The sequence below is a fragment of the Puma concolor genome, chromosome C2 (genome assembly GCF_028749965.1).
Source record: "Puma concolor isolate L17-30 chromosome C2, mPumCon1.1.hap2, whole genome shotgun sequence".
Taxonomy (NCBI): Eukaryota; Metazoa; Chordata; class Mammalia; order Carnivora; family Felidae; genus Puma; species Puma concolor.
Window position 1 is genome coordinate 158834703 of NC_141675.1, and position 13103 is coordinate 158847805.

Genomic DNA, 13103 nt, shown 5'->3' on the forward strand with positions numbered 1-13103 from the left:
CAGCAGAGCTGCGGGGAGGGGGAGGGCGCCTCTTATGTAAGGCCGCCTGTGCAGGCCGCGGGCAGGCTCTGCCTCCCCACGTTTGTCAGCTTCCTCCTGCTTTGAGTCGCGGCTCCCCACGAAGGCTGGGATGGGGGCCCAGAGCCCACTCCCTGGAGGAGGGGCCGGTGTCCCGGACCCATGGGCATGTACAGTCCCTCCTAGTGCCGCCCCCCCCCCCCCCCGCCACCTCCCCGTGGTGACCCTTAGGCCCCAGGTGCTCTGTCCTGGGGTAACCCCTGGCCTGGCCCGCCCGCTCCAGTGTCCAGCCCCGCCCGAGGTGCCTGAGTATGGGGTGGCTGAGGGGAGGCGGTGCCGACGCCTGTCCCTAGCACCCCACACCGAGGTGTTTCGGGGTTCGCTGACCCGCTCTGATCTCCGTTCTTTCAGCGAGGAAGAAAGGGCCCGGTTTCGGGAGCTGCTGGCCAGTCCGTCCTACAGGGCCAGCCCCTTGCTGGCCATCGGGCAGCAGCTGGCCCAGCAGATGCAGCTGCACGGAGGCGGCCAGCTCTGACCCGGTCCGGAGGCGTGCCGTGAGCCCCGAGGACCCGCCCCTGCGGTCATCGCCTTGAACCCAGCGGCAGTGCCCACCGTGAGGATGAGCTGTGGCGTGACCTCGGGCAGTGGGCCTGCGGGCTTCCTTCCAGGCTGCTCTTGGGCTTTTCTGGGCCGGCCGACCGGGATGGCACGACCTACTGCCCGGCAGGCGTCAGAATCCCGAGACGCGGCCACGTTGCTCCGTGCTTCGAGAGCGCTTGCCGCCCTCCCGGTTCCCGGGGGCTCGGATGGAACATCTCCTGTCTGCTTCTCCCGTTTTGTCTCCGTGCCGCTCCCCCGGCCCTCTCCCCGCTGTGGCCCCGAGCCCAGGTTGCTCCCTTCCACCTGCTCTTGTGGTTAAGGGGAGCAGGGCCGCTGCTGTCTATCAGCCTGGACGCGGAGCACAGGCCTGGTCCCGCCCTGCGGCGGCTGACCCGAGAGCAGGATGGGTGTTTATTGTGAGAAACCTGGGGTTTGGAGGCCGGACTGTGGGAAATCAGACTTAAACCCTTGATTCGAGGATGTGGAGGGGGCTGCTTTTCTGGCCAGAGGCCCCGAGCTCGTGGATGTGCGGCTCAGAGGCCTGGGCCCCCGCGGCGGCAGCTCTGGGCCCAGGACGGGGCCTGGGTACCAGCGCCCCTCACAGGCGGGCGGCAGCCTGGGCGTGCTGCCTCTGCGTCCGGGCGCCAGGCCAGTCTGGGCCCTGTGGCTGATCTGTTCCTGACCTCTAGTGGCGTGGCCGCCGTGCTCACGACACACAGACACCTCAGCAGTGTCCGCCGAGCCTGTCCAGGAACGGATGGCTGAATGGAATCGGATCCTGGACCCCTTCTCTGCACAAGAGCACACGGTGTGGACACATCACAGGGACAGGACACAGAAGGGACAGATAAGACCACAGAGGCTGCAGGTGGCAGCCGAGTCCCCTCAGCCAGAGGTCAGTGTGGTCATGTCGCCAGGACCGCCAGGCCCTAAGGGACGGGACGGTCTTGTTCTCAGCACAGAAACCAGTTCTCCGTAAGTGAGACAAGCTGTTTACAAAGTGGTATTTGTGACAAACTCGTTTCTGCAATAAAATCACTGCTGGGAACAAGAGTGGGGCACTGGCCGCCCGGGAGACGGCGCGGATGCCTGGGCGTTTCCCCATCACGCCTTTCTGTGTTGTCTGCGTTTGGTGACAGTGGCCGCAAGCCTCTTCTTACGTGTTGTCTGGGGAGAAAATCTCCGTCCTGGTCCCGCAGCAAGTCCCGTCTGACCACGGCTGGGCCTGCTCGCCCCCTCGTGCCCTTATCAGGCCCTCCCCCTCGGCCGCTCTGAGAGCACGAGCTGTGGGTAAGGGAGAGGCCGGAGGGAGGCTGGGTGGGCTCCCCGCGAGGAGGTGAGGTCCGTATGCTGCCCCTCCCGCCGACCTCAGGACTCACCCCAAGGAAATGGGCTGAGAAACCTCAAACATGTGGGGACAACCCCCCCTCCCGAGCAGAGTACCAGAGACCCCAATGACGGCTGCTGCTCAGATGATCGGGGGCTCGTGGGGTTGGAAACGGGAGCTCCAGTCCTGCAGGCGCCCCCCCGGGTGTGGCCTCCCGGGTGTGGCCAGATGCCTGGCCTGAGTGGGACGGGAAGCTTCCAGCCACCGCTCTGCCGTTTGTTGCAATGGGCGTGAGTTACTGGGTGGTGAGTTTAGGTGGAGACACGGAATAGACCAGCACTTTGTGCATCTTAAACCCTGTGCGCTTCGGGCGCGTGGGCCGACGGCTCTGGGACCTGCCTTCAGGGCCCTCGCGGAGCGCTGGCTGGGGACTGTGTCCTTAACTAGGCGCACTGTGGGCCCCACAGAGCTGGCCGGTGTCCCTACCCCCCGTGCCTATTGTCCAGGTGCACAGCACCAGAACCAGTGGGGGAGGGGACAGAGAACATGCCGCCTAAGCACGGTGCCAGGCTGGAGCCGTGAGCCCGTTGTAGGCCTTGTCCCTCTGAGTCCAAGGGCTCCTCTCCAAGCCCCTGACTGTCCCTTTTCCCTGATGGGCCCTGCCTGCCCTGTCCCCAGGCTCACCTCTGAAGCTTTCCCTGGTGAGGAGGCCAAGGGACCGTTACCTCCCCTGGCCCCCAACCAGAAATCTTCAAGACCCCCTTTTGCACTCCCGTGACCCACCTGGATCTGCCTTCCCCATTAAACACCCCCCTCTTTCTCTTCCCTTCTTGTTGCTACAGTTGCTGTCCCATTCTTTTGGTGGACATGTGTATCAGTTACCAACTGCTGTGATCGCCGAATAACGAACATTCCCCAAACACATACAGCCGGGTGTTTTCCCAAGTCTGGGCCAGGCTGGACTCTTGCCTGAGGCACCCGCTGAATTTGTTTCCTAGGTAACAGATTACCAGACACGTGACTTCAAGCTCCAGAAGCCTATTCTCTCCTGGGAGGCTGGAAGTCGGGTTGGTGCTGGCAGGGCCATGCTGCTCCAGAGACCTCCACGTGGGGGGACGTCTTTGCCTTTTCCAGTATCTGCGGTTTGCCAGTGACTCCGGCGTCTCTAGGCTGGTGGCCGCCCAGGGACTCTCCTTGTCTCTGCCTTCACATGCACCCGTGGGTCGGGGCCCACCCTCCTCCAGAATGATCTCAGCTCAATTCACTCATTGCACAGATTCCATTTCCAAATACAGTTACGTTCTGAGGCTCCAGGAAGACGTGAATCTGTGGAGGTGCACTCGGCCAGGAGGCTGGTCTGGGCACCAGGGTTCTCAGAACCCCCAGCTGAATAGAGGGTGCACGTCCAGAGTCCAACACCGCTCGTGAGGTGGGGCGGGGGAGCGCTGGGCGTGGGGAGACTGGGGCGGGGTGTTGACACAGGAGAGGGGACAGCAGAGCTCTGAGCAGGAGCTGCGTGCGGGCTGGGCTTCCTTATGTGGTGGAGAGGGTCCTCCTCCACGCCACGCCAACCCACGCCACGCCGCGTTCTCCCTTTCTGCACGTGCCCTGCCCTGTGCTTCCCCCTCGTGTTCTCTGTGCTTTCTTTCCCGAGGATCGAAACTCCAGGGCAGCGTTTGCTCTGACCGCTTGGGTCGGCGTCACCCGGGGCTGCGCAGCCTGGTGGCAGCACATCGGATGAATGAATGTCTGAGTGGATGTGTGAGGGGCAGGACGCGGTGGGCCTGTGTGGGCCCAGGTGACTAAGCCCAGGGTCTCCACGTGGTGTCCAGCTGGGGGGGGGGGTTCCTCGGGACCCCGACTCACAAGTGCCCGCAGCACATCCCCTCCGTGTCCCTCACTGTGCCTTCTTTGCAACCCTGCTGGCCTGCTCCGGGGCGGGGGGTGGTGAGGAGGAAGGGGTCGGTGTGAATGCGTGGCCCCCAGGGTCTGTGAGACCGCCGCAAGCAGGCCGCCAGGGCCGGCTCCTACTCGGGTCATTCTCGGGTACGTGGATCGCTGGACTGCAGATTGCTGGGCCCTGTCTACAGGGAGCTCGCCAGGATGGGCCCGGGTCTGGTCCTGGGCAGACGGTGACGCATGAGCCTGACGCCGGCCCCGAAGCCTCTCTGCCAGCTTGCGTGCGGTCGCAGGCCTCGGTGGTGCTTCGGGGCCTTTGTCTTGGGCACGGAAGGGCGTCGGTGCTGGCAGCCTCTGCCGGGGTGGTGAGTCAGGCGCCGGCAGCCGTGCCTGTCAGGGTCCTGTGTTGCCTGGAAGTCAGGTGTTTAGCAAACTGCTTTTGGAACGTTCTTGGTGCAGCCATGGCACCCGTGACGGCTGCCTGGGCTGATGTCACTGTGCTGCGATGTGGGGGCTCAGCCCCTGCTTGGCCCCAGTGGGTTGGTGGCCGCCACCCCGTGACCCGGGCTTTCCAGGGTGCTGCCGTCGCCGCGTGTCTCCAGGCTATCGGGAGAGCTGGCTGGCTTGTGGAGATAGCAAGACGCCAGCCTTCCGGCTCTTTCTCTGATGTCGCGTTCCCCGGGGCAGCGAGTCTCCTGCTTCTGGACCCCAGGCCCTCGGCCTACGTGAACAGCGTCCTTGTTTTGAAGTCAGACTCCATCAACTGCATTTTCTTCTAAAGGCCCTAAAATAACGTAGGGTAAAGTGATAATTAGACACGTGTTCCTGATGTTGGCTCGTGTTTCTCAAAGCTCTGCTGAGATCGGGAAATGTCATTTGCCGGGTCCATGGGAGAAAATCAGAGATTACTGGTGTCTTTGAATTCAGATGTGTCTTCTGGTTGCTCCTGGGCCAAGAGTCTGCAGGGCCTCTTGCCAGGCCTTGTCCCTTCTTGTTCCTCTGGTCACAGGCAAGCTGAGCCCTGACTCGGGACCTCCTCTGCAGAGGGAAACTGAGGCCCGGAGAGGGCAGTGACCCCGTGGTTGGGGCTGCAGCTGGAGCTGGGGTATCCGCTGCTTGTCCTGCGGAGGCAGATGTCCTCAGAATGCAGAGCTCCTGCCACCCCGGGACCCCACCCCTGCCTCTGACCTCTGCCCTCAGTTCGGGTTCAGTTCCCAAGCACAGGGCTCGGGTGCCCTGGGAGGGACAGCGCCCTGCTCCCTGCTCTGGTGTCTGGGTTTCTTACACAGCGGTAATTATTCCCACCTCTGGTCCCACCTCCAGTCTCCTAGGTTGGGAGCGGACTCTAATTACATAACGGTGTTTGATTAGAGAATCTGCCCTGGTCAGCTCTCGGGCTCTGGGCTCCTGTGTGAACAGCCTTTCCACTGCCTTCTGCAGACGCCTCCCGGGCCCTGGCCTGCTGACCCAAGTGCCACCCAACATACTGATGAGCCCCGTGTCCTCTGGCCTGCCACCTGGCGGGGTTCACCCCCAGCTCTCATTCACCCCGCCAGCCCTTCTGCCCGAGTCTGTGGGCAGTTCCACACACTGGCACACAGGAAGCTTAGTCTGCTGGGGACGGGCACGGTCCGCTGTAAGCTCCGTGGGGTCCCTGGGGCCACCGGAGTCTCCAGGGGAGGGGCTGGCTGCCTTCCAAGCAGTGGGAACACTTGGGGAGGGGACGGTGGCAAGTGTGAGTGAGGAGGGGATGTGAGTTCAGCTGGCGGGAGCTGACACCCTCCTGACACTCTCTGTCACGATACAGGTGCCGGGCCGACTAGCTTGGTGACCCCTCTGTGCTCGAGGGTGACAGGAGGGGGGAGTCTTCCTCCTGTGTGAGTGCCTTGGGGAGAGGCGTGTAGGGAAGGGGAGGGGTGTGCAGGCGGGAGGATATCTGGGGAGAAGGGGAGGGGTGTGCAGGGGAGGGATGTGTTTGGGAGGGGTTGGTTGTCTTGAGGTTCTAGAATTTGCTACAGTCTGCCCTCTGTCCCTAAAGATCCAGGTCCCCCTGTGCCCCTAGACCCACGAGGCCACCGCAGGGCAGCACCAGCCAGAGGCTGAGCCCTCCTAAGTGCCGTGACCCGGGCTGGGCCCTGAGTGGAGCTCCTGTGCCCTGGGGACACTTGCCTCACCTGTCCCAAGGCCTGGGCTGCGGTGGTGGGACGGGCCTGGGACACTTGAGGACTTCTATTGAAAGGGGGGAGTGGAGGCCGGGACCAGTCAGACCTTGTCCCTGGATGGTTGTAAGTGCCCGGAGGAGTGGTTGGCCAGCTGTCCAGTCCTCTCAAGCCCCTCTCTCCACACCCTTGTCCCTTCCTGGAGCTGGCTGGAACCTGGAGGTGGCTGTCCTTCCTGACAGCACAGGCCTGGGTGGGGGCTTCTCTTGGGACACAGGGCTGGGCTAGGGCCGCACATATTGGGCAGGCCTAACCCTGGGAGCACGTGGGATCCCCTTTTCTGGAAGAGAGTAGGGTTGCCTGGGGAGGGGCTGCTTAGGGGACCGCCCAGCTACAAGGCTCCCGCTTTAGATGCCAGGGCACTGCTGTCTTCCTGCGTGTGGGTCAGAAGCTGTCGGAGGACCCTGCGGTTCTGGCCCCGCTCGGACAAGGGTCCTGACTGGTGCGTGACGTTGGCTGGGGCTGAGGGGCAGTCACGGTGCTGACCTGATGGCCCTGACCCTGCTGCAGGGCCATGTGCCCCAGACTCCTCAGTGTTCCCCTGGGGTGGGGGGAGGCGAGTTCAGATTTGGACCCCAGGCAGGACTGGGACACCTCTTTCCACCCAGGAGATGCTGCTGCTACTGACCAGGGACACGTCCTGTGGGCGACCCGGGCAGGGGCATCGGCCTGCGAGACCTGGGGAGGTCCTCACCCTAGCCCCACTCGGGGGCCTGGCCATCGTCTGGAAAAACGTAGCTGCTGTGGGGTGTGTGTGGGACTGTGTGCACACGTGTGTGTACATGCATGTATGTGTGTGCACGTGTGTGAGGACTGGTGCCTCTGTTCACGTGTGCTCACGTGTGCACGTGTGTGTATACGTACGTGTATATGTGTGTGCGGATTACATGCTTTTAGGCGCAAACTCAGAGCTCGTCTGTATGTGTTCACTGTGATGTGCGTGATGTGCGTAACTTCCTGGGCTCAAGAGCCGTAGCATTCCTAATTCTGGAACACTTTTATCAAGAAGAGGTGAATTTCACTGAATTCCTTCTTGGCTTCTGTTGAGAAAGTCATGTGTTTTGTTATTTTGTTGTTATTTTTCCTGCGGGGTGGGGGTGGTGCGAGCAGAGTGATTAATTTTCCTCATGCTGCAGGCTTTGCATTCCTGGGGTCACGTGCTTGGCTCGGGCTGTGTTTTGGTTGCTGGGGTTTTACTGAGCAGCCGGGGAGCGAGAGGGGCGGCGCGACCTCTGAACCGTGAGGTTTTTCCCGCGGGTCTCAAGGAAGGTTTCCATGGGGTCTCCGAGCTTCAGCTCTCTGGACCGGGCAGGGGTGGCAGTGGGGGAGGCACATGTGTTCTCTCCACCCCCCCTGCCTTTGCCCTGGCCTGAGCCCGTGGCCTCCCGAGGCCGGACCCCCCCTGCCTGCCCTGCTCCCACCAGCGGTGCCCAGCTTCCTGCAGTCCCCGCCGGGCTCCCGCAGCCTGGGTGACGGCCCGGTCCCGCCCTCCTCCTGGGGAGGGGGTCCTGAGGTTCTGCACCAGAGGCCACATCGGGCCCAGCGGGACCCCGGCCTGTTCGGCCCCTCGGATGTCCTGGTCCCAACCTTCCAGAAGGAGCAGGCGCTGTGCTGAGGCCACCACCCCTGTCTGGGGTCCTGATGTGGGTGTGTCCTTCACAGCCCCTAACGGACAGTCCCGCCCCTCCTACCTGGCCCTTGAAGCCTGCCAGCATCTCTTCGTCCTCTGTGAGCAAACCTGCTTCATGGGGGGCGTGTCGCCGCTATGGCAGGTGGCAGATGCCCAGGTGTCCCTCCCCCGCCGAGGCAGACAAGAATCTGTCACGTGCTCAGAGCCCTCCTGGCGTCTTTCGTGCTTCCCTCAGCCTTGACTGTCAACTGTGTTCAAAAGGTGTGCTCGGGAGAGGAGGGCCAGGGAGGGAGAGTCGGGGGGGGGGGCGGGCAGCCCCGGGACGGGGATGCTGAGGAACCCACGGAGGAGGGTGTGCCCGTGGCCGCCTCCGGGGGAGGCCCAGGGACCAGGTGGGTGGCCGGCTCTCAGAAGGAAGCCTGGGCGCACGCGTTGGCCGTGTGGGCTCTGCCAGGAGCACGCCCCTGCAGGGACGCCCCTGCCGCAGAGCACGGCCCAGCCCGAAGCCCGGGGGGCAGTGTGGCGGGCGCACCCTGTCGGAACCCGGTCCCGCCTCTCCCCAGCTTGGCAGTGGGCCCGCGCCCCCTGCCCCTGGAGTTGGGCACAGCCGGGGACTCGACGTGGCCTCAGGAGCGCACGCGACTTTGGGGGACGCTCCCAGAGTCCGCGCGTGGTGTGCAGTTCCGGTATGACGGGCGTGGCTGCAGACGGGGGCCTGTCCGGCAGCCTGGGTCCCCATGTACAGGCCACAGGGACCGGAGCCCTGGGCCCGACCCGCGATGGTGGCGGAAGGCGCTGGCTCTTCTGTCCCGTGGCCGGTACGCCTGCCGTCTGGGTCCTGCCGAGAGGACCGAGGAAGGGACGCGGGGAGTGGTGCTCGGTGGCTCCTGGGGTCGGGAGACGACGCCGCAAGTGCCGGGAAAGGACAGGTGTGTGTGGCAGCGAGCCGTGTACGACAGGCCAGACGCGCACACAGCCAGCCCTCCCGCGGCCGCTTCTCTCAGGCGCAGCGGGGCTGGCGGGAACCGGCCCAGTTGTGCCGTGACGGACCTTGGAGCCCGAGAGCAGGCAACACCGCCTGAGCGCCCGTCTGGAAAAGAGGCGCACAGAACACAGTGAAGCCTCCAGAAGGCAGCCAGAGGTGCACTCGGAGGACAGCTGACCGCCCTGAATGGTTCCACACAATCGAGAGACTGGTAAAAACGATATGTGAAGTAACATTCAGTTCCAGACTGTGGAGAAGGGAAGGAAGACGGAGCGGGAGGAAGCAGGAGGGACACGGGAACCCTGAGAACAGGAGTGGCCGGTCTGCTGAATGGGAAACAACAGGACAGAGAGACGGAGTCCAAGAACGTCCCCCGAGGGGAATCTGGGGGATCCTCTGTGAGCCAAGTGGCCGTCAGGAAAGTGAGCCCCCCCTGTGCTGTCAGGTCAGCCCCTCCAGTGACCGTGGTGACCCGGCCTGTGCCTCACTCAGCCCTCTCCTCCCCCCCTCCTCCGGCCTCCACTACCGTGGTGACAGGCACTGCAGGGGTCCTTCCTGGTTACACTGCTCTCAGTGGCCTCTGTGTGATGGCCGCAGGAACTCTGGTGGCCCCCCTTCCCCTCCTCTCCTTCCCCTCCATCCCTGCCCTGCCTCTCCCCTCCCCCTCCTGTCCCTGCTGCCCTCTCCCCCATCCCCCTTCCGCTGAGACTGGGGGTGCACCAGCCGGGACCTCTCTGGTCCCTGAGATGCTGCTGGGGCCAGACAGTGGGGCACTTGTTTCTTGCCCTCTGCCCTTTCTGCCAAGGAGAAGGATTCTGAACTGAGCCACAGGGAGCTGGGCTCCCAGGGTGGTACAGCAGGTCAAGGGCCCTGGCTGTCCCAAAGGGATCATCTTCCATGGCTAAGTGATCTCATGGCAACCTGGGAAGACAGCCAGAGCCCCTGACATCGAGCGTGGGAATGTTCGAGGAGCCAGAGTGGGGCCTGTGGACCAGGAAGGTGCCTCTGCACCCCTGTTCAGGGCCAGCTGGGTGGGGGTCTGAGGCCAGGGCCTGGTGCCCAAGAGCACCCAGCTCAGCCACGCCAGGGGAGTCCTGTCCAGGAGAACTGATCACAGACACCGCTCTCTAGGGGCCTCGGGAGTCTGTGGGCCACACAGCAGCCCCCTAGACCAAGACCCCCGACGCCGAAGGAAACAGCGCATCTCTCTTCCCGCCCAACGCCTGGAGCTGGGTTGCTCAGCTACGTCCCCTTCCTGGAGAGAAAGCAGGGGCCCTGTGGAGTTGTCGGGGGGATGCTGGCGGAGGGACCCCCGTGCGTGCACGCGGCCCCTCTCCCAGCTGGACGCGAGCAAGGCCCGCCTTCACTCTGCCCCGCTGGAGGCCGTCAGCAGAAAGACCAGCAGCCACTCGGAACGAAGGCAGAGCCGTGTGGGTGGAAATAGCAAGACGGCCGCGAAACAGGACTTGGCCTCGTGATAACATTTGCATTTTGTCTCCACTGTGCTCACCTAAGAAAATGTGAGCGTGGCCTCGGGTCAGCCGCGCCGCGCGCTTCACGGGCCTCTGCGAGCATCTCGGCTGCCGCTCTCAAGCAGGCCTCCTGGGCCCCGAGCAGTGGAGGCCGCGGCTACGCCCGCTCTTGGGGTCTTGGGGTCTTACCGTCAGCTGGGAAGGGGGCCATCATCCCCGGCCGCTCTTTCCAGCCGTGGCCGTGGCTGTTGGTAAGGGGGATAGGGCGGTCCGCTCCCCGGGCGGGTGCCAGGCTCCGGGCCTCGACTGGGCAGGGGTTAGCTCACGGAGCCCTCCCAACCCCCCCAAAGTAGGTGCCATTGTGGCCCTGCACCGCAGAGGGGGAAACTGAGGCAGGCAAGGCTGGATCTCCTCACCCGCGAGCAGAGCCCGAGGCCCGAGTCGCCGGCTCCCCAGAGCCAGCGTGAGATGGCCCCCTCACCTCCACCTCCCTGTGTCACCCCTCCCACCCGGCTCGGTGGTTCTCCGAGACACAGGCCCTGGGCCCACCCGGTGGAGGCCAGCCAGACGCTTCCCACGGCCTGCTGTCCGCCTGCTGTCCACCCCCTGTCCTGAGCCCCAGCTCTGCCAGGCTGCGGCCCGGCAGCACCTGGTTACCCCTCGCCCCTGGCCAGCCCCTCCTGGTCACCACTGTCCCCTGTCCGGCCGCTCCCCACCTCTTTCCCTCCCCAAGCCCGCGGAGGTCCTCACCCATGTCTCTGGGGCTTCATCCTGGCCTCGCTCGTTCCCCTGCCCCACCCCCACCCCAAACTGCCCCCGCACCTCTCCTGGGACTCAAGGACGTTTTCGTGGAACCTAGCCCTACCTGGAACCCGCGCGGGCTATGTGAGCTCCCGCCCTCCCGCCCTGCCCCCCCATCCATCTTGTCCCCACACCTGTCTCATCCCTGACACCTGTCCCAGCCCCAGTGAGTATGTCAGGTGCCTACACCCAGGCAGCCACCACGCCTCCTGCCTGCTGGTGGGCCCTGGGTGCCCGCAGCCTCAGACTGGGAGCCCAGGGCGGAGTCTGTTTAATCAGATGGTGTTTCCGTGAGCCAAACGACAAACAGGCTTTCCGGAAGCAGCGGGAATAGCCCGTCTCCCAGGAGGGAAGGGAAACAGGAGGCTGCTGGAGGCCATCCAGGTGCTGGGGCCCGAGCCCGGCAGCTGCCGTGTTGGGGAGCAGCTCTGCACGTGCAAAGGCCCCGTGGGTGGCAGCCTGAGCGCTGGGGGCTGTCGTGTGGGTGCCTGGGGTCTAACTGGCCGGGCCTGGGTCAGGTGGGGATGGGGCCGGGTTGGGCTCGGCTCTGGGCTCGGCCAGTCCGTCCCCTGGAGCAGGGACATGAGATGACCCCTGGAAATAGACTTCAGCTTGGGCAGGGCCGGGGCCACATGGTGGGGATGGGGCGCGTCCAGGGCCCTGCGGGCTCTGGTGGGGACGGGGCTCCCCTTGCCCGAGGCTCGGCCTCCGCCTCAGGCATCTGTGCCCCAAAGCAGCTCATTCAAGGAGACTCTGCTCCATTGTCCCTCCGGGCCCAGGCCCTGGTGTGGGGGTGAGGTGGCCTTGTCCCTCAGAAACGGGTCTGTGGCCTCCTCCCCGGACCTGGCCTCGCGGCAGGGAAGGGCCGGCGGCCTCCAGGAGTGTCCCGGCCTGAGCCCTGGCAGGACTCACGTGGGACACGGTGGCCCTGCGGGAGGCAGGGGCGTTCTGTGCCCGTGCCCCGCTTTGCTGCTCCTGGGAGTGTGCGCTCCCCGCCGTGGAACTGGAGCTGCGGGGCCGATGAGGCGGCACACAGCCAGAGCTGAGGAGGGGCCCCGGCTCCACCCCTGCCGTCCCAGCTCTTCCTGGACCTTCAGGGCCTCTGTCTGTCCTGCATGGAGTCAGGTAGCAGCTCTGCGGGGCAGAGGCCTGGGGGCAGGGGCCTGGGCGTCAGCCCGTCTCCTTCCTGCCCCAGCCTCGAGCTGAGTCCGTCCCATACCGTGGGGAAGGAGGGGACGGTCGGGGCCCCAGCCCCCAGCTGCACGCAGGCCGCCCAGCCCTGAGGTCCTGATCCTCTGGGGCTTGGGTGGGGCAGAAATGCAGGTCTGAACCCCTCTTCCAGGTGATTCTCACATGCAGGGGGTCACAGACACCTTGGCCAAGGTGCAGGGGAGGGAAAGGCCCCCAAGCTGTGCTCCCGGGGCAGGCTGTACTGGTGGCCCCCGTGGGCGGTGGGGTCCGTGGCCAGTGCCTCCCACCCCCTGTGTCAGCCCTCCGCTTCCTCATCCATCGGCCTTTGCTGGAGCCCTGTCAGCCAGGCGCCGTCTGTGACGCGGGTGGTGGCTTGCCGTGTAGCTTGGGGCCTGCTGGAGAAACACCGTCATTTTCAGGGTGCGATTTCAGCTACGTTGGGGACCCCACCGGGCGCCTGCTGCTGGAGCCTCCCTCCCTGCATTTCTCCCCCAGGCCTGGGAACCAGGGGGCCACCTGCTCCCCAAGGGACCAAGGAGCAGGGGATGGGCTGTGAGCAGTGCTGGCCGAGCCCGGGCTAGGCAGTGGGATGATAACCGGACGGATGAAACCTTGCAGAGAGACCCGGGGCCCTGGTCCCGCAGGCCTCCCCTGGCTCAGCAGTGGCCCCTGGGAGGCCGTGGGGGTGCTCCCACAGGAGGCACCAGCAACCCTAGCTGCCCGCCCAGGGCTGGGGACGTCGGGAACTGGCCTTGGCCCGCCGTGGGCACCTCCCTCCTGCCGTACTCTGTCCTCACCTGCAGGACCCGGGCCACCCCCGGGAGGGGTGGCCGGGGTAGCAGACGCCCCGGCTCCAGCCGGGCAGCAGGGGCCTGGCCTGTCTGGTGGGCATCTCCCCGCGAGCTGGGCGGGCCCGGCCTCCAGAGAGAAGCGGGGCTCCGGGGCTGGTGTAGGTGGGCCC

General features: G+C 65.1%; 1 protein-coding gene across 1 annotated transcript in view; it reads left to right on the plus strand.

Annotated features, from left to right (window-relative positions):
- Positions 1-1729, plus strand: part of SLX9 (SLX9 ribosome biogenesis factor) — a 33485-nt gene extending 31756 nt beyond the window's left edge. The window contains exon 6 of the mRNA XM_086676151.1: positions 430-1729. Coding sequence (XP_086532277.1) covers positions 430-553 — 124 coding nt within the window. The 3' untranslated portion in view covers positions 554-1729. The remainder of the gene's footprint in view (positions 1-429) is intronic.
- Positions 1730-13103: the final 11374 nt, after the last annotated feature.